Source organism: Pelophylax lessonae (genome assembly GCF_965119305.1).
Source record: "Pelophylax lessonae genome assembly, chromosome: 9".
In the NCBI taxonomy this organism is placed as follows: domain Eukaryota; kingdom Metazoa; phylum Chordata; class Amphibia; order Anura; family Ranidae; genus Pelophylax; species Pelophylax lessonae.
Window position 1 is genome coordinate 142,685,032 of NC_138776.1, and position 19,541 is coordinate 142,704,572.

Sequence of the window (19,541 nt, forward strand, 5' to 3'; positions counted from 1 at the left end):
CGGTTCAAGATGGAATCCTTAAACACGGTCATCCTAACTGTGCAACCAGGCGACTGGATGGTCTCTATAGACCTTCAGGATGCGTATCTGCATATACCAATACTTTGCGACTTTCAGTCGTTCCTAAGGTTCAATATAGGGGAACTTCACCTACAGTTCCAGTGTTTGCCTTTCGGCATATCCACAGCCCCCAGAAGCTTCACCAAAGTGTTGGTGGCAATACTGGCACCCCTCCGGGAGAAGGGAGTCCTTGTCTTACATTATCTAGACGATATTCTCGTCCTGTCGCAGGACAAAGAACTCCTAAAGATCCATGTTCAACAAGTCTTGGACACACTGATGAGGTACGGATGGCTAATCAATCATATGAGATATGGTGTAGTGCTGCGCTGCCTCTTTTCTAAAGTGCAAGGTATGGGATCATAAATTGTAAAACAATTTATTAAAAATAAACGTGTAGAAACTCACATAAAAGCGAGTGTATAGCGGCGCTATGTCTCCTGTGTGTCCGTCTCTTCCGGATCACTTCCGGGTCAAATCCGTGCTACCCTTCGGAACTCCAAGGATTCGCCTTTTTTTTTTTTGCATGTCCCCTAAGATATTCACCAGCAAGATTACACAGCATCTATATTTGGACTCTGTGGAGAGACCATTTGGAGTCTCAGTGTATCTAGGAGTACCTAGTCACTATACGGACACATATATATATATATATATTTGTGTTACATATTTTAATGATCATGTTTTAAGTCCTTTCGATATATTCACGTATCACATGGAGAAATCTATTTGTTACCAGCTACTCATTTATAGCACCATGATTTGCACTTTATATTGGCCCACTCAGCACTTTTTGCATGTATATACAGTATATCATTAAGTTTGGATACTCACTTTAGGAGATTGTGTGTTTATATCACAATAATTTTATGATACTTTAATTTTATGATAAACTATCGGTGATTTGTGTACACACAAGAAGAGACGCATACACCACAATTATTATTTATTTCATATTTATTGATCCCATACCTTGCACTTTAAAAAAGAGGCAGCACAGCACTACACCATATCTCTATTTTCCCTCCTAAAGCTAAGGATAAGCTTTTTAGTGCCAGCAGCAGCCTCATCCCACACCACCTTCACATCACCCATGACTGTGCGAGAGTCCCCGTTTACATTATACTTTCATCTTTGTTCCCAGCTCTAAAGCATCCAAAGAAAACTGTTTTTGGCTGCCTGGACAGAGTCCGAGCCATCGGAATCTACATCAAACCTATGGCTTCTGTCAAAAATAAGGACCCTCTATTCGTCCTGCCCTCAGGACCTCATCAGGAACATCCTGACTCAAAATTCATCATTGCTAGATTGATATGACAAGTCATCTCCAGAGGTTGCATTCTAAAGGAAAAAGTTCCTCCAAAACACCTATGTGCTCCCTCTACCAAATCCATGGAAGTTTCCTGGACATTTAGACATTATGCCTCGGGGGGGCATGGCCAAACCGCGGACGTGAGCAGACGTGGGGACAGATGGCTCCGCCGAGTATCCTGCTATTCTATCCTTTAACGAACCTTCATATCCAGCTTACTTACCCTGCTCGGTGCCGGTGACATCCCTGATCCTCCGCTCCGGTGCGTCGCTCCGATCCCTGTGGACATGCAGAAGAAGCAGAAGGAGGGTAAGACGGCCACGGCCGGACAGGCCAAAGATGGCGCCGCCGCGCCACGAGTCTCCAATAAGGACACCTACCTTGAGGCCGCCCAGAGGCTCTTCACAAAACCAGCCTCACGGGACCGTTCCTCCTCCTCAGGGGTCGCTCCGAGCACATCGCCGGACTCACCCTCGGATGCAAACGATACGGTCCCTCTGGGAGACATTTCTGGGCAACTCCAGGATTGGGACCCATCAGGCTCAGACCAGGCCAGGCTACAATCCTCCCCTTCTCCGGACCCTGAGCCCATGCTACAGGATGTAATGGCAGCTTTAAACTCCTGCAATTCCTCTATCACAGCCCTTACTGCAGAGTTGAAGGGGGTGAAGGCAGAAATATCCTTTGTAAGACAGGATATGCAGAAGTTGAGGGAAAGAACTGCTGCTGTGGAGGGCCGGGCTAGCTCCCTGGAGGATGAGATGACACCCTTACAGAGAGAGGTTAAACACACTGCATTACTCTCTGCCCAGCAAGCTGCTAGATTGGATGACCTGGAGATCAGGACGAGAAGGAGTAATGTCAGAGCCATCAGGATCCCTGAACGTGCTGAGGGCAAGAACCCGGTCGCCTTTATTGGACAATGGCTCATTTCCACCTTTGGGCAGGACTCTTTTACCCCCATGTTCTCCGTAGAACGGGCCCACAGGGTACCCATCCGACCTCTCCCTCCTGGTGCCCCTTCCCGCACCTTCATTTTCAAACTTCTCCATTACAAGGATAGAGATACCATTCTGTCTAGGGCCAGGGGCATGCAGGGGAAGCTGGTCCTGGATAATGCTAAAATCTCCCTGTTTCCGGACTACTCTGCGGAGGTGCAAAAACTAAGAGCAAAATTCGGAGATGTCAAGAGGAGGCTCAGGGATCTCAACATTCAGTATGCCATGTTATACCCCTCAAAGCTCAGGATTGTCGCGAGATGAGGTGCTTGTCTTTGATAAACCTGTGGTGGCGGCTCAGTGGCTGGATGCGAATGGCAGGGCGCTGAGAGGCGCCCCTTCTCCTAGGCCTGGGGCACCGTGAAGGCTGGACATTTCTCCTCTACAGTGCAAGTTATTTCTCTCCCTTATGACTTAAGGGGGGCTGCTGTTGTTGATGCTGGTTGGTTCAATCGCACCCCTGCATAGGCGGATGCTGCCCCGCCACGACCACTGTTACATGTTTGGAACTGCTCGTGGTTCATGAGGAGATTACGATGCCAACTGTGATCCCTCTCTGGTTTCCCCCGTTTGGTCCAAGTTGGATGGGTCCCTGTGACTCTCACTTTTACTGTTCCCTGCTCCCCAAGCTCCCCATCTGTGCTCCCCATATTTTTGTCCTTGGATGTCTCTTCACTACCTCACACTTTTCCGGAGAACTGTTTTTCTACCCTGCAACTGCCGACCGTTTGACTTTAATCCTTTCTATGCTTTGGATGCTATGTACACTCTCCTTCCGGGCACGTGCCTGGACTGTGCCTCCAGGCTGGGCCCTGTCCGACCCCCTGCTGCTAAGTGACAACGCTGACGTCTTTCTGGGCCACCTGCTGTGGTTTGGGTCCCCAGATGCTATCCCTGATTTGAGTATATGCACTTGTTTTTCCTATGGCTGATACGATTTGTGTTTTATCATGGAATGTCAGGGGTCTGAATAACCCCACTAAACGAACTGCAGTTCTTCGGAACATTAAAAGGTTACAGGCTGATATTGTGTGTCTGCAGAAGACCCATGTGGCCCCTGCCGACAGGTACAATTTGGTACCTAGTATGTTCAGTTATCAATATCATTCTGTTTACTCTAGTTATTCTAGGGGAGTCTGTGTCCTGATCCGGAGGGGTGTGCAATTTACATGTTTACATTCTGTGATAGACCCAGAAGGTCGATTTATTGTTATGCTGTGTCGGGTGGCGGATCTGACCTTTGTGTTGGCGGCGCTCTGTGTCCCACCCCCCTACTCAGTCAGGGTATTTAGATTGGTGCTGGACCAGGTGGTTAAGTTTCCGGATGTACCCTCCCTAATCTTTGGTGACCTTAATACAGTTATGGATGCTGCTTTAGACAGATTCCCTCCGCATTCCGTTGCTCCACTGCCCGCCGGGGGACCTACGCCTTTTGCCCGGCTGGTGGGGGAACTCGGTTTGACGGACGTTTGTCGGATGGCCAATCCGGGGGTGAGGCAGTTCTCATGCTTCACGGCTCTGGCCTGTCCCAGATTGACATGGGCCTGGGAAACAGTCGTCTTTTGCCTTTGGTGTCCTCGGCGGGCTATGAGCCGAGGTTGGTCTCCGACCATTCTCCGCTCTGGGTCCGACTGGCCCTCCCTGTTAGACGGGGTAGGCCTTTGTGGAAATTAAATGCATTTTGGCTGACGCTCTTTCCTAGCCCTGATCCTGTCCCGGCCCTGCTACTCTCCTTTTTAGAGAGAACCACAATTCTGCTGCTGTCGGGGTCGTGTGGGATGCCGCCAAGGCGTTCATGAGGGTGCACTTTATTGAGATTATCAATGGGGTAAAAACTAGAACTAAGGCTTGGGAGGATACGGTCCTCGCGGAGGCAGCGAGATCTGAAGCTGCTTATATTGCTGACCCCTCAGAGGGTACCCGGGGGGCGTGGCTGGCTGCCCAGGCCCTCTTGGGTACGGTGTCGTTGCAACGTGCGGAAAACAAGCGCTTCTTCTTGCAGCAGAGGTACTTTGAGGAAGGTGAAACTGCTGGCCATTTGTTGGCTACCCTGGTGCGAGCTCAACAGCCTACCACTTTTATCCCTGCACTTGCTGACTCTCAGGGGCACCAATGGCATACCACTGCTGACATTGGAAGGGTTCTGTGTGACTTTTTTCGAGACCTTTATTCTTCCAAGATCACGGCGAGCACCCTGGAAATAGAGGATTTTTTGGATGACTGTGATCTTCCTGCGTTCTCTGCGGAGGATGTAGCTCTATTGAGCACTCCTTTGACGGAGGACGAGATGCACACTGCTCAGGGGGCTGCCTCCAATGGTAGAGCGCCGGGAGCGGATGATATCCCCTCAGAGGTCTACAGCAGATACGCGGAGCAGTTGGTGCCTAGACTCCTCCAAGTGTTTAACCGTGCTCTTCAGGAGGGAAAGTTACCAGTTTCTTTGACGGAAGCTATTGTGATACTGATTCTGAAGCCTGACAAGGACCCGATTTTACCTGACTCCTATAGACCCATCTCCTTGCTTACATCAGACATCAAGATCTTGGCAACCCGACTTTCTCAAATTATCCACGAGGTTATCCATCGGGACCAATCAGGCTTTATTCCCGCTCGCTCTACGGCACTGAACCTTCGACGCCTCTTCCTGAATCTTCAATTGCCAGTAGATAACCCTGGAAACATGGCGATTTTCTCATTAGATGCCGCTAAGGCGTTTGATAGCGTCGAATGGAAATATTTATGGGCGGTGCTACGTAGTTTTGGAGTGGGGGACCGCTTTCTACAATGGGTTCAATTGTTATATGCCGAGCCCACGGCTAGGTTGAGGTTTAATGGGGAACTGTCGGAGCCCTTTAGCCTTCATAGGGGTACCCAACAGGGTTGTCCCCTCTCCCCACTGCTGTTCGCCATGGTGACGAGGGTGCGGGACTCTACCGAGATTGTAGGGTTCAGGCAGGGGTCGCGAAAGGATGCTATTTCCTTTATATGCAGATGACACTCTTCTGTACCTGGGTGATACTCAAAATTCCTTGCGTGCGGTAATGTCCCTTATAAATTATTTTCGTTCTCTGTCGGGTTTTTCCATTAATTGGGACAAGTCAGTGTTGATGCCATTGGACCCCCTACCAACACCTCTCCCCACTTGTGCATCGTCGGTGCGCATAGTGGATGGGTTTAAATACTTAGGAATACAGGTGACGCCGGACCCCTCAGACTATCTGGAGTTGAATTTAGTGCCTCTGTTGCGGAAGTTTCGCTCTAAATGTACGAGTTGGTGCAAGCTGCCACTCTCTGTAGCGGGCCATATTAACCTTATCAAGATGGTGTGGGCACCCCAGCTGCTATATGTTTTCCACAATACTCCTGTGTGGATTCCCAGACGATGGTTCTGTAGGATACAATCTTAATTCCGAGAACTGATTTGGTGTAAGAAGGTGGCCAGAATTAAACTGTCCACCCTGCAGATGGGAAAGGATGGGGGCGGGTTGGCGGTGCCGAACCCCCGGGTGTATTTCCTGGCCTCCCAAGTACAGCACATGGGGGGCTGGGGGAATTCGGACCCGCAGGACCCCATTGGGGCCATGTTGGCTCCGGCGGGCTCCCCTTCTCCTGTCTTGATCCATCTGGAGGCGGGATTTCCACACCTGCCAGCGGGTATGCCGACAGTCGCTTTGCTTAGAATGGTCTGGCGATGGGTCAAGTCGATGCTCCTGGTTGGGGGTCCCCCATTTGGGACAACAGGAATTACAAGGAGCTCTGCCGTTTGGAGGGTAAGGAGTTTTGGAAGAGGTCCGGGATATGCTTTAAGACATCATGCCTCTGTTGCCCAGATTTGTCAGGCCACAAACTGATCTTCTGTTCACACCTTTTCAAAGTTGTACCAGGTGGATGTCCAGTCTGGATGCAGATTTTATTCACAAGGTTCTTGCAGCTGGTATGAAATGTTGGGTCTGTTTACCCCTGTTGTTGTTTGGTCTGTGGGCATGGCTCTGATTGCCTAGCTTAATGCCCACCTTTCCCATACATTGCTTGGGGACAACCAGAGTCTATAAATATTCAGCCTGTGTCTTGTACTGTACAATTAAAGTGTAAGTAAAAAAAAAAAAAGTGTAAGTAAAGCAAAGCTAACTAATGCTAAACCTACTCCCACCCCCATTCTAATTTTAATCTATGAACCCTGTAATTTAAAGATTGCTATACTTAAATATTCTGAAGCCTCTCCAGTCCGGTCTCCAGCGGTGCCCTCTGTGTGCAGGAGAAAGCTGACAGCATCTGGGAAGTGAAGTCACCCATAGTTTTACTATGGGGCTTCTATTGTCAGCTGTCTCTCCTACACACTGAGGCTGCCGTTGACAGCTTAGCCTTGGACCTGACCGGAGTGGCTTCAGAAAAGGTGAGCATAGCAATATTTTCTTTACAGATTTAGATAGTTTAGGCTTAGAATGGGGGTGGGAGTAGGTTTAGACCTGGTTAGCTTTTGCCTTCACTTCCACTTTAAGATAAAAATGAATTTTCATGTTACCTGTATCTTGAAGTATAGTACAGGACAAAGGCCACCCTCCCAATCCCAATCCTATTTTAGCCCTAATTCGCACTGGTGTGGCTCAGTGAGATTTGCACCTGCGATTTCATTGCGGCTTGCGACTTCATTTAACGGAAGTCTATGCAAGTTGCAATGAAATTGGCAAAAAGTAATGCAGGAACTTTTTTCAAAGCGGCTGCGGCTTGAGTTGCAGAAATTTGAATGGTTCGATTGCTGACAAATCGCATGACAAATCGCACCACTGTGAACGGGGGTTCACTCTGCATTGCTTGCTCACAAAGTGGGGTCGAGTTATAGCTGGGAATCCTAGGGCTCTCAAAAGCTTGCCAGTATCCAGTCACCTGAAGGTGTAAGAATATAATCCAGAGACTATAAATAATCAGGCTGCGTCCTATATTTTACTATTGTACTCCAAGGTATGGAATTTACAGAGGAGTCAAAATTCCTTTATTTTTATTTTTTTTTTTGCTTGCGCATGATTGGATGATGGCCATCAGCAGGATTTAATTTCGTTGCAAAGTGAGCAGTCTATTTGCCTTTATTAAAAAAAAATATCAATACCAATAAACTGTTAACCCTTTCTATACTGGATGTTCACCTGACTTCCTTATCCATTGCATCCCGGTGTGGTTCATGCGCTGCCTTCCTCATGTACTTTTGTCCGTATCAGCACCCTTCCTATGCTCGTTGGCTAGCAGCAGAAAAAACGCTGGGGAGCCTTACAGGCTTTTTTCTATCCCTCCACCTTAAAGGCACCCCAGGAGCGCCAGATTTGTGATTATCGCTTTGACTTCTGGACTGGATTTTTTCCTATGGCTGCCCTGGGTGTGAATCTCTTTACTGAGCCATTAGTTGGCTAACAGCAGAACAACCGCTGGGGAGCCTCACAGGCTTCTATCCCTCCACCCTACAGGCATCCCAGGAGCGCCTGGTTTGTGATTATGTATTTGCCTTTAGTAAACCAACCACAGTGACTTGACATGCAATAGATTTTTTCATTTAATTGAAGAAAATGTTTACAACTCTCTTGTTTGGCAATGGTCAATTTGCATTATTTGATTGTACGGCTCCAGGTGGTGGTCAAAATACAATATTTCCTTAGCACTTTTATTTGGGCTTGCCCAGAAGTCAGAGTATAAAGAATTTCATTTACTTGTAACATCCACAGAGAAAGGCCAGTCAGGAATGTGTCCAGAAAATTGATCTTTTCTGTTAATTAATTCAAACCTTTGGCCTGTAAATGTCAGAATTGTGTACATACTCTTGTTGACATGAGCTAAGATGAGAACATATAAAATACACAACTGGCCTTTAGTTTACTACCACAATACAGTACAAATGTCGGGGGTATTTTTTTCAGCATATTCTAGAACAAAATCTTTTGCAATACCAAAGATGTATTAGAAGGTGACCATGCCGATTGTTTTCAAGTGATTCACATGACTTAGTAAAAACTTGTGATGATTGGAAAAAAAGCAGAGAATTTAAGACCTGCCTACAGGGTGATAACAAGGTCTTGTCTATTAGCACACCAAATCTTGTTTGGTTTTAGATTGTCACATGCATACACAATTTAATAAATAGTTGGTCTTTACTGGCTCCTAGTAATGGCAGGCAAGATGCCTTGATATGAATATATGTTCTTTCTAAAACCATTTTATTAGATAACTAATGGAGCTCTGGTAAGTGTAATTATAATTCTGGAAGATATTTTATTCATGGTGCACTACATAGAAATCTTAGTAAATACTAGTATCTAGTTACGTAGGGGTTTCATTTCATGTGATTGCTATGTGTCAGGAAAAGATAAAAGAAGACGCAATGGCATTGATTGAATAAAGGAAGAAAGGCTTTGCAAACTGAATTATAGTAAATAAAGTCAACCTGTGTTCACCTTTGAATACCCAGTCATGCGAGGGGAAAAAAAGACATAATTTTTGTTAGTGTTTGATGGGTGGTTTAAGTGAATACCGCTTCACCTTATTTACAAAGTTCAATGAGCATTCCCAGTTTCTATCGCTTTAGTAAATTTACCTCCATATGCACATGGTGTTTTGGCTGAATTCTGCTATAAGTATTGTTCTGGTAAAATTAATAAAATAGCAGTAGTTATCCAGCCCTGTTTGAAACCAGGGAGAGAGGGTAACTACAGATTGCAGATAACTTATTAGAATGAAATGTTGGCCTTTCAGGATTTTCGACATTAATATTTTTTTAAAACCGCTATTTATATAGTGCTGACAATTTAGGCAGGGCTTTACATAAATATTGTACATTCTTATCATTTCTTGCCTTCAAGGAGTTTAAAATCTATGGTCCCCAACTTACAATCGTATGTACACATACTAGGGCCAATTTTGACAGGAGTCGGTTAACCTAGAATCATGTCTTTGAAGTGCAGGAGGAAAGGGGAGTACCCAGAGGAAACACATACAAGCATAGGGAGAACATACGAATTCCGTGCAGGTAATGTCGTGGTTGAGATTTGAACTGACGACTCTAGTTCTGCCAGGCAGTGATAACCACTAAGGCACTCTGCTGACTATTGCATTATCAAATGGACACTTTTATGTGCTACAGAAAAATGTCTGTACAATGTTATAAATAACAGTTTTAGAGGTAATACGAGGTTTACTGATACTTCCACAAACATGTAAATGAAGTGTGGAGGTCCCTGAAGTATCATTTGGGGTCTTACCAACAGTAACATAGACTGCAAATTATGTAGCAAAAATTATAACCCTTCCTAGCTTTCCCCATAGCAAAAGTAAATAAATACATTAATGAAATAAATAAAAATCTGTATTTGAGTATGACATGAAATATTGTTTTTAGGCTCCACAAGGGTCTGGCATTACATGGCCACTTCTGGTTTACCACAGTATGACTATTGATTAAAGCTTTTGTTTTTACTGTATATGCAATACAGATGTTTTTCTCTGAAATATTGGGCACTTTAAAAATGAAACCAGCTGCACATTGTCAATGAGTGATACTTTTGGGAATTTTAATAAAGCTAATTTATAACTTTTGTTCTTTGTTCTCTCCCTAGTTACAATGCAGCAAGTTGCCAGGACAGTGGCCAAAGTGGAGCTCTCAGACCATGTCTGTGATGTAGTCTTTGCTCTTTTTGACTGTGACGGTGAGTTTGTATGATCAATGTTACAATTTTATTGAGTTTTCTATTTTCAAGGTTCTTTACTTTTTTACTTAAGGGAAATCTTTTTTACACTAACCGCTCTGCAGAGAAATTTTAAATAATTAATCTTCAAGACCAACTAGAACAAATACAATTTAAAGCAAAATAATTTACCTGGTTCCACTAATAATTTTTTTCACTTCATTTAGATATTTATCTTAAAATCATTTTTTCAGTAGCTATGTACATCCCAACCATATTGGTGACTATAAGACCGTATCTTAGATTACTTAACTAAGATAAAGATGGAGGAGAAAGATGGACATACCAAGGAGGAGTTAGATTCGTAATGTGGAAAAGGAAGCTGGAGATTAAAAGCAATGGAATAGAATAGGCTAAAAATTTGCATGGGACCAGCAGGCACTTTCAAAGACAATAGCTCTAGGAAGAGGGGTGTGGGTTTTCTGTAGAAGTCAGAAAACTTCTCTAATGCCCCTTTGGACTCTTTCGTGAATGTGTAAATGTAATTTTATCTTTCTCTATCGCTCATTGACAGACGTAGTCCTCGGTGATACAGCACCTTCGGGTTATGTTGCCTCCACAGGAGTAGGACTAGACAGGAAATAAAATGCTCTGGCCACACCCTAGGGGCAGTCCCAGAGGGTATATCCTCTCTCTCTCTCTGCCTCAGCAAATCAGTTTTTTTCTGTCTAGTCAGGAGTAAGGACCTAGATACCTTGCTGGGATCTTCGGTCCTGGCAGGATTTTTTTCTTAGACAAGATTTTTTAGACAGCTTTTTTTCTCCAGTGTTCCTGTGAGATCTTCAAGCAAGAAAGCTGAACTGGGCGACGGGCGGGATGTTGAGATCCAGTGGTCACCCCAGTTCAGCCTACGAGCGCGTGCAGGCCATAGCTCCGCGCTGGGTCGGCCGCGACATAGTCCCACTGGACGGGGACTGACCCTGAGAGTTAAACGTCTCGCTGAAACGCCAAAGACCATGAGTCACGGCGCCCGTATTGGTCGACAGCCCTCCTACCTCGGTGGAGAGGGGTACTGTCAGGAGTTGGCGCCCGCCTGGTTCCGGTATGGTGAGTAGTATGTTCCCCCTTTCCCCCTGACGGGTCTTGTGGTGAACGCGGGCCCCTCTCTGTAATGGTAAGGATGGGTTCCCCTCTATCCTATAACATGTCACAGATCCCCCTAATTGAGTGTGATTTTTGTGTACAAGAAGCCAGGAGGCTTGGTTTGGGAGCTGACAATCTAATTGTAAAGATGTGTAAATGATTGTAGTCAGTGGCAGTACTAGAACTTTACTGTGATAGTATAAGGTATCCTACCTGTCAGTAGCCACAGGGCGATGTCTATACATGTATACTGCATTCCAGATCATTCCTCCAGCTAAGCAGCGGACCGCATACGGCCCGCTAGGGTCCGGTACCTCCGACCACGCTGACCACCATGAGGGTGAAGGGTTGTGAGGCCGAGATCCTTCTGCAGACATGCCGCTATTCTGTGCAGGCCGCCGCCATTGTCTGGTAGATCGCACGAGGCCGCCATTTTGGTGTAGCCTCGTGTCTCCAGCATGGGGGCGGCCATGTTTGAGGTGACTCAAACACCTCATGGAGCCAGGGGGAGGAGCCGGCAGGCGTGTTAAGGGGCGGAGCCGCCTCTTTTACCCAGGAAATAGGGCCAAAGACTTCCTGTCTGTAACAAGACAAGCACTGAGCAAGCTGATGAAAACTTCCGTGCACCAGGGATGAGCCTTGGGGTCTGTCTCTCTCTCTGTGGGGTCCAAAAAGGCAGGTAACACTGAGGGGCGCTGTTGCGACTGGGGGACAAAAAAAAAAAAAAAAAAAAAGTTTTTTTTTTTTTTTTACTTTGTCATTTTTTGTCGCTGGCAAGTGTCTTGTATAATCATTGACCCTGCCGCATAGGTATCACCACCTGATCCCCTCAAGGTGGCCGCAGGACCCTCCAGTACCCCACTTGTTTTTAATGCATTATCGGCAATTTTGGAGTCTTTGGTATCCCGGGTGGAGGTGGCCTGTCAGGGACGGGGGTCAAGTAGCGACCCCCGCCTACCCCTATTGTTTATCAGATACTTCAGATACGGATTCGGAACTGGTCAATGCAGTTGCAGGTCCCTCTTAGGGGGCTGTTGTCTCAGGTAATATCTCCTCAGCAGTGAGGAGCACGTTTCTGCCTCCGCCATAGCACAAGAGTGGTGGATGCACTAGTTGTGTCCGTCCGGGAAACCTTTAGTCTTGAGGTTACACCGGCAGAGGTAGCTGAGACTGAGATTCCTTTTTGGTACTTGTTAGCCTACCAAAAGGGCGAAGGATTTTCCTTTACCCAAATGGGGTCGTTTTGAAACGAACCCCTGTTATTTCCAAACGCATGGCTAGGTGCTATCCGTTTGAGGAATTCCTCTTTATAGGATAGACCGTACCACCTGCTGTCTTGCCACAGACTGTTAGGATAAAAAGACCTCGTAACTAACGAGGACCTTCCTTTTCTGCTCATATAGAGTTGTTTGTTCCGCGAGGGCGGGCGATAAGGCGAAACCCTCCAAAGCCCCTTTAGAGGGGTTTCAAAGGGCGCTGGTCGGGTAAACAAAGAGTCCGGCTCAGCCAAGCCTGAAGAATATAGCCTGATGCGCCCCTACCCATCTCTGGGGTGGGGGGGGATGTCTTCACCGGTTTCTGGAGGACACAGGATCGAGTTTCGATCACTTCCACCGGTGCGATTCTGCCCTTCTAACATTGAACGGTTTCAGGGGTTCTATTCGAACCTATTCACAATGCCCAGGAAAGAGGGCAAGGTGCGTCCAAATCTGGACTTGGGAAGAAATAGAGTCCATCCGTACAGTGGTGGCCTCCCTGCATAAAAGAGATTTCCTGGCGTCCATAGACATATAGGATGCCTATCTTTATATCCCCATCATCGCAGGACATCAGCGTTTTTTTCACTTTCCCAAAGATCATCCCTGGTTCCCACCAGGAGACTGAACTATCTGGGCCTAAGGTTGGATACATCCTGGGCAAGAGAGTTTCTCCTTGCTGGGAAACTCCAGAAGGTTCAGTCAACGATTCGGATGTTGCTGTCCGTCAATTGGCTGGGACTGATGGTGGCCTTCTTAGAGGCAGTACCGTATACCCAGTCTCATACCCGAATTCTCCTGAAGGAGATTCTTTTTTAATGGAATCAGAATTCCGATTCCCTGGACAATCGGATCCGGTTGAGCGAGCGGACCAGGAAGTCTCCGATGCTCAACCAGGGGAAGTCATTTCTTCCGATAGTATCCAGATTACCAATAAGGGTATCGGAACTGAGAGCGATCAGATTTTGTCTGATTTACTGGATCGAGCAGCTCTAGAGCAGCCCGATTCGGATCCAATCGCATATGGCCTCTTCATCCAGAGGTTTTTTCCCTAGCTGTCCCTTCATTGGGACATCCCGGATGTGGATCTGTTGGCACCTTGGCCTAACGGGAAGGTGCGGAGGTTTGTAGCTCGCGCCACGATCCTCTAGCGGACGCAGCAGAAACGCTGATCGCCCCGTGGGGGCAGTATCAGCTACGGCATGCCTTCCATCCTCTCAAGTTGCTGCGGGAACTTCTTCGCAGGATAGAGGTGGAGGGAATTCCAGTTATTCTGGAAATTCTGGATGGACCTCGTCAAGCCTGGTACGCCGACTTGGCGAGGCTAGTCGCGGACGCTCCTTGGAGACTTCCTCTCAGGGAGGATTTGCGGTCTCAGGGACCGATCTTCCATCTTGCTTTACAGTCGCTGGCTTAATGGCCTGGTCATTGAGACCCAGGTACTGAAGGACAAGGGAGTGTCAGCTTCAGTTATTCCTACCTCCAGTTAAAGCAAGGAAAGCGACTTCCAGCACATGGAAGTCTTATATTGCATGGTGTGAATCTATTGGATTTCCCCCACAGACCTATTCGGTGACCCGAATTTTGGTCTGTCTGCAACAAGGGGTTGAGCAGAAACTATCCTTGAGCACGATCAAGGGTCAGGTTTTCGGCGTTAGCAATCTTCTTTCAAGAAACCTTTGGCTAATCATTCCTTGGTGCGGAATTTCATCCAGGGGGTGCGACATCTGGCTCCGCCAGTGCGCGCACCCTTACCGCCTGGTATCTTAATTTAGTGTGGTCGGTTCTTCAGAAACTTCTCTTTGAAGATATTAGGGAGATTCCCTTGCTTACATTCCCAGAAGGTGGCCTTCTTGGTGGCCATTACTTCTCTACGCAGGGTGTCAGAACTGGCCGCATTATCCTGTCGTTCCCCAGATCTGGTGGTTCAGAGGGATAAGGTGGTTCTTCTTCCGAATCCATCCTTCCTTCCTAAAGTGGTTTTCGTAAGACGGACTCACTTTTTGTGATCACGGATAGCCCTTGAAGGGGGTTGCCTGTGTCTGCCGCGACCATATCTACATGGATCAGTCAGACGGTGGTACAGGCTTATTCTATTAAGGGTCGGAATCCTCCGTTCCCTGTTAGGGCGCACTTTACTCGAGCGCTCAGTACTTCCTGGGCCTTTCGCCATCAGGCGTCAGTGGTCCAGGTATGTAAAGCGGCCACCTGGTCGTCGGTACATACCTTTACAAAATTTTATAAAATTGATGTGATGGCATCGGCTGATGCCTCATTTGGCCGCAAGGTTTTGCAGGCCGCAATTTAAGGAGACCAGTGGTCTACCTCGAGGGTTTTTTTCTGTTTGAAAATTTTTTTGTTGAGTCTCATCATTAAGGATGAGCATTGTAAACTTCTAGTTGGCACCGGTTGGGCCTTCTAGATTTGGATTTGATTTCCATTTTCCCACCCATCATTTGGGATACTGCTCTGGGACTTCCCGAAGGTGCTGTATCACCGAGGACTACGTCTGTCAATGAGCGATAGAGAAAAATGGATTTTTGTAAAATCTTACCGTAAAATCCTTTTCTCTTAGCTCATTGACAGACGTAGTACGCGCCCCTCTGTTTTTTTGAGTTGGGTTGGGTTAAATTCTCTAAAGACTGCTTTTATGACATAACTGATTTGCTGAGGCAGAGAGAGAGAGGATATACCCTCTGGGACTGCCCCTAGGGTGTGGCCAGAGCATTTTATTTCCTGTCTAGTCCTACTCCTGTGGAGGCAACATAACCCGAAGGTGCTGTATCACCGAGGACTACGTCTGTCAATGAGCTAAGAGAAAAGGATTTTACGGTAAGATTTTACAAAAATCCATTTTTCGTTCACTGATGGACACAGCTCCATGTCTTCTAGACTATTGGGCTTTATACTGCTCTCCCTAGGAGTAGGACTAGGCAAAACCTTTTTGGTTACGGCCCTGAGGCAGTCCCAGAGGGTATACCATCAATTCCTGCTATAGGACTTCAGTTTTTTTCTGCCTAGTCAGGAGAAAGGACCTGGCTCTCTGCTGGGATCTGTGGTCCTGGTATTTTTTCCTTTTTAAATTTAATTTAATACTTTTTGTTGTTTCTGTGTGAACTACAATCAACTTGTTTCTGTGTGAACTACATTCAACAGCCGGACTGGGCGACGCACTGGATATCCTATATCCTTATGGTCTTCCCAGTCTGGCCTGTGAGCGTGACTAAACTATTAGCTCTGTGCTATGTTGGCCGCAACATAGCCCCACTGGACGGGGGCTGGCCGGCGAGTAAAACACCTGGCACATAGCCCTGGTCACGACATCAGTCACATACAGAGTCGCATCGTACCTCAGGCTGCAGCACCCCCTTTCCAAGATGGTGCGGTAAACTGCTGGGAGTAGCGCTTGCCTGGTGCCGTGGTGTGGTGAGTAGTGTCCCCCCTCCTTTCTTACAAAATTGCTGGGGTAGTCGCGGGCCCTCCCTGGGGGTGGTAGGCCCCCTCCTCGGGTTTCCACCTGCATAGGTTTCCCTCACCTCCCCCCCCCCCCCCCAGCCCCTCTGGGGGGGGGGGCATTTGGGTAGGAGAGTGGTGGGTGCCAATGTCGGCCCCCCTTTTTGGGGTGCCCCTGCCTGGGTGCTGCAGGGGGTTCCCTGGGGGGGTTCCCTCCTTGTACCTGACCTTTTCCCTGGGGTCCTGGGTCCCATGCAGCGCCATGTGGTGCCTCCATTTTGCTGTGGATTCTGAATTTCCGGCTTCGTCAGCCATGTTTGTGTAGTCCAGCAGCCATGTTTTTGGTTTTCCCATAGAGAACAACACCGGCCATTTTCTTGTAGTCTGAGTGTGGTGATGTGTTGCGGGGGCCTCTAGTGTCAAAGTTGGCGCTTCCTCTTCCTTTTCCATCGCAGTGTGGCAGGCTTTTTGGCGCTCTGGGTGGTAAGTCTCTGGGGGTATATGATCCTTTCTCTGCTATATACAGCGCAGAGGATGCGCTAAATCTTGTGCGAAATGGTGCGTGCGCGGCGGGGAACTTTTTTTTTTCTTTGTGCACGTCGCAGATACGCTTAACCCCTTGTTGGCAATGGAACCTCTGGAGCGTGTATCACCACATGACCCACTCCTGGAAGCTGCAGGACCTACTGGGTCTTAGTCTGCCATGACGGCAGCCCTGCAGTCACTTGTATCCAAACTAGATATGGCCCTGCAAAGGAGGCCTAGCAAGGAGTGCCCCCCCTCCCCCCCCCCCCCCCCCGCCTTCACCTGTCTCTGCCTCCTCAGAGTATGAGGTGGATTTGGCCGCCGCGGACGACAGTCAGCCCACTGGGTCTGCATGCTCTAATAATGAGAATGAGTTGTTGTCCTTCGCAGCCACGCATGAAAAAGCGATGGTGGAGGCCCTAATTGTGTCAGTGTGGGAAACTTTAAAGTTGGAAGTCTCAGCGGATACACCCACAAATCGACGAGGTTGTCACTAGTCAGTGGGGTTCCCAGAAAAGCAAGGTTGGAATGCCTAAGCATTTTGCTAGGAGATATCCCTTTTAGGAGTCTCTTCTGAAGAAACTTGACAGTTCCACTGTCGGTAGACTCTCAGGTTTCCAGGCTAAATAAGGCCACTCTTTTGCTGGTGGAGGATTCTTCATCTTTTAAGGATCCCATGGACAAGAGAGCTGAGGCTCTGGTCCGTTACATTTGAACATTGGCTGGTTACATTTTGAGACCGGTGTTTGCTATTATCTTGGTTCCTTCAGACCTTAACAGAATGAGCAAAGATTTTACGCTAGGATCTGGAAGGGAGTCAACACCCCCCTGAGCTTGGTGGATCAGTTGATCCAGGGCTTACAGTATATTTGTGATGCATCTTTGGACGCGGCCCCCTTGGCCGGCAGCGTATCTGTGACGGCGGTGATTCTTCGCCGCATGATTTGGTTAAAGTACTGGTTGGCCGACCAGGCTTCTAAAAAGGTGCTGACTGATCTACCCTTTGTATGTGACCGTTTTTCTCTGTCGCTCATTGACAGACGCAGGACTCATATCTTGATATCCATAGGGTTATACTGCCTCCTACAGGAGTAGGACACTAGGCAGAAAAAAAGTTCTGGCTACGCCTATGGGCAGTCCCAGGGGGTATACCCTCTCACTTCCTGCTATAGGATGTCAGTTTTTTTCTGCCTAGTCAGGAGTAAGGACCTAAGTTCCTTGCTGGGATCTCTGGTCCTGGCAAGCTTTTTTAGATATTCTTTTTTTTTATCTAGTTTTTTCTCCGGATTGTTCCTGTGAGATCTACAAGCAATTATGCCGGATCTGGGTGACAAGCTGGATGTTGAGATCCAGTGGTCACCCCAGCCGGCCTACGAGCGTGTGCAGGCCCTAGCTCCTCGCTGGGTCGGCCGCGACATAGTCCCACTGGACGGGGACTGGCCTGCGAGTTAAACGTCTCGCCAGGTCGCATCCCCCCCCACTACGGCGGCGAGGGGTTTCTGTCAGGAGTTGGCGCCCGTCTGTTCCGCTATGGTGAGTAAATGTTCCCCCTTTTCCTCATGTCGGGTTCTGGGGTGGACGCGGGCCCCTCACTGGGATGGTCTGACCCCCAATTTTCCGGGTTCCCCTCTGTTCCACTGTGCACCCCCCACCTATGGTGCCCCCTTCCTCCCCCCTTTCCCCCCTCCTGGGGGGTCTCTGTCACTACTGGGGATATGTGGGGAGGCTGGATCTGCATGCAGGCCGCTGATGAGGGGGTGGGGGGTCCCGCTGGTGCGGACGGCTGTTGTGCAGGGAAGGTTCCTACCTGACTCCCCAGGGCCCATCTGCCGGTGGATCATCTGTCAGTCAGGAGGGGGGTCCCCGGGGCCCCCTTTACCGCCGCTGCCGCACGGGGCCGCCATTTTCTTGTAGCCTCCATGTGCTTCACATGTCGGCGGCCATCTGGTACACCCAGCTCATTTTTTTTCCTCAAAGCTGGGCTTCTGATGGAAGTTCCTCGAGGCGTGTGGGGGGGTGTAGCCCCTCCCTCCCTAGGCCCAGGCACATCACTCTGCAGGCCTTCCTTTTGTGAGGACAAGCGCTGCTGAGTCATCCTGGGACTTCTGGTGCATCTTCCTACGGGTGGTGAGCCTTTGGGGGTTTTTTCTCCCTCTCTGCGGGGGTTTCTAGGCACGCTGCCTGGCCACTGGGGGGCGCTGTATCGATGACTTTTTTATATTTAAAAAAAATGACATTTTTTTCCGTTTTGTCAAATTTTGCTAACGGGTTCCTTTGGTATCCCATGGACCCTGCTGATCATGTGTCTCCACCTGATCCCCTCTTGGTGGCCGCAGGGCCCTCCAGTTCCCAGCTCACTATTGATGCACTTTCGGTGGTCCTGGAGTCATTTGTGTCCCGGGTGGGGGTGGCCTTTCAGGGGCGCGGTGCTAAACAACGACCTCTGCCTACCCCTGCCTCGTCTGCTGCCTTCAATTCTGAATCTAAACTGGTCTCGGCTGACGCGGGTCTCCCCTCTGGGGCTGCTGTCTTGCGCCCCGTCTCCTCTGATAGTGAGGATGACCTTTCTGCCTCCGCTCTCGCGCAAGATGAGGCGCTGGTGGACGCGCTGATTGTGTCTGTCCGGGATACCCTAAAGCTGGAGGACGCAGCTGCGACTGTTACACAGGTTGCCGTTGGCACTCGCAAGCCCTCCAGGGTGACAAATGTTTTTTCCTTGTCCCGCATGTCTAACGCGGGTGGAAGACGGGCGACTGAACATGTCGCCCGTCATACAGGTAAGCGGGCGGTACGGCTGGGGCTCGTTCTAAGGGAAGTATTTCATAATGAGCTAGTATGCGATGCATACTAGCTCATTATGTGTTTCTCTTTCAGGTTGTAAAAAAAAAAAAATGTAAAATGAGTTTACAACCTCTTTAAAGAAAGTTTAAAAATGATAGACTTGCCAGCTTTCCAGATGAAAATAATAATAATAAAAAAAAAAGACTATAAATAGATAAGTAATGCACCCACTAAATTTAGGAAATGGTAAACCGCAATATTCAAATATTTGCATTTGGGTTTGGATGAGCTTTAAAAACAAAAAATAGACTATAACTTTTTGAAATATGCATAATGCAGAATATCTTGC

The 19,541-nt window shown here is 48.0% G+C and overlaps 1 protein-coding gene across 1 annotated transcript in view; it reads left to right on the forward strand.

The window, feature by feature from the left end:
- Positions 1 to 19,541, forward strand: part of MICU1 (mitochondrial calcium uptake 1) — a 641,385-nt gene that overhangs the window by 584,177 nt on the left and 37,667 nt on the right. The window contains exon 11 of the mRNA XM_082267399.1: positions 9,966 to 10,055. Coding sequence (XP_082123525.1) covers positions 9,966 to 10,055 — 90 coding nt within the window. The remainder of the gene's footprint in view (positions 1 to 9,965; positions 10,056 to 19,541) is intronic.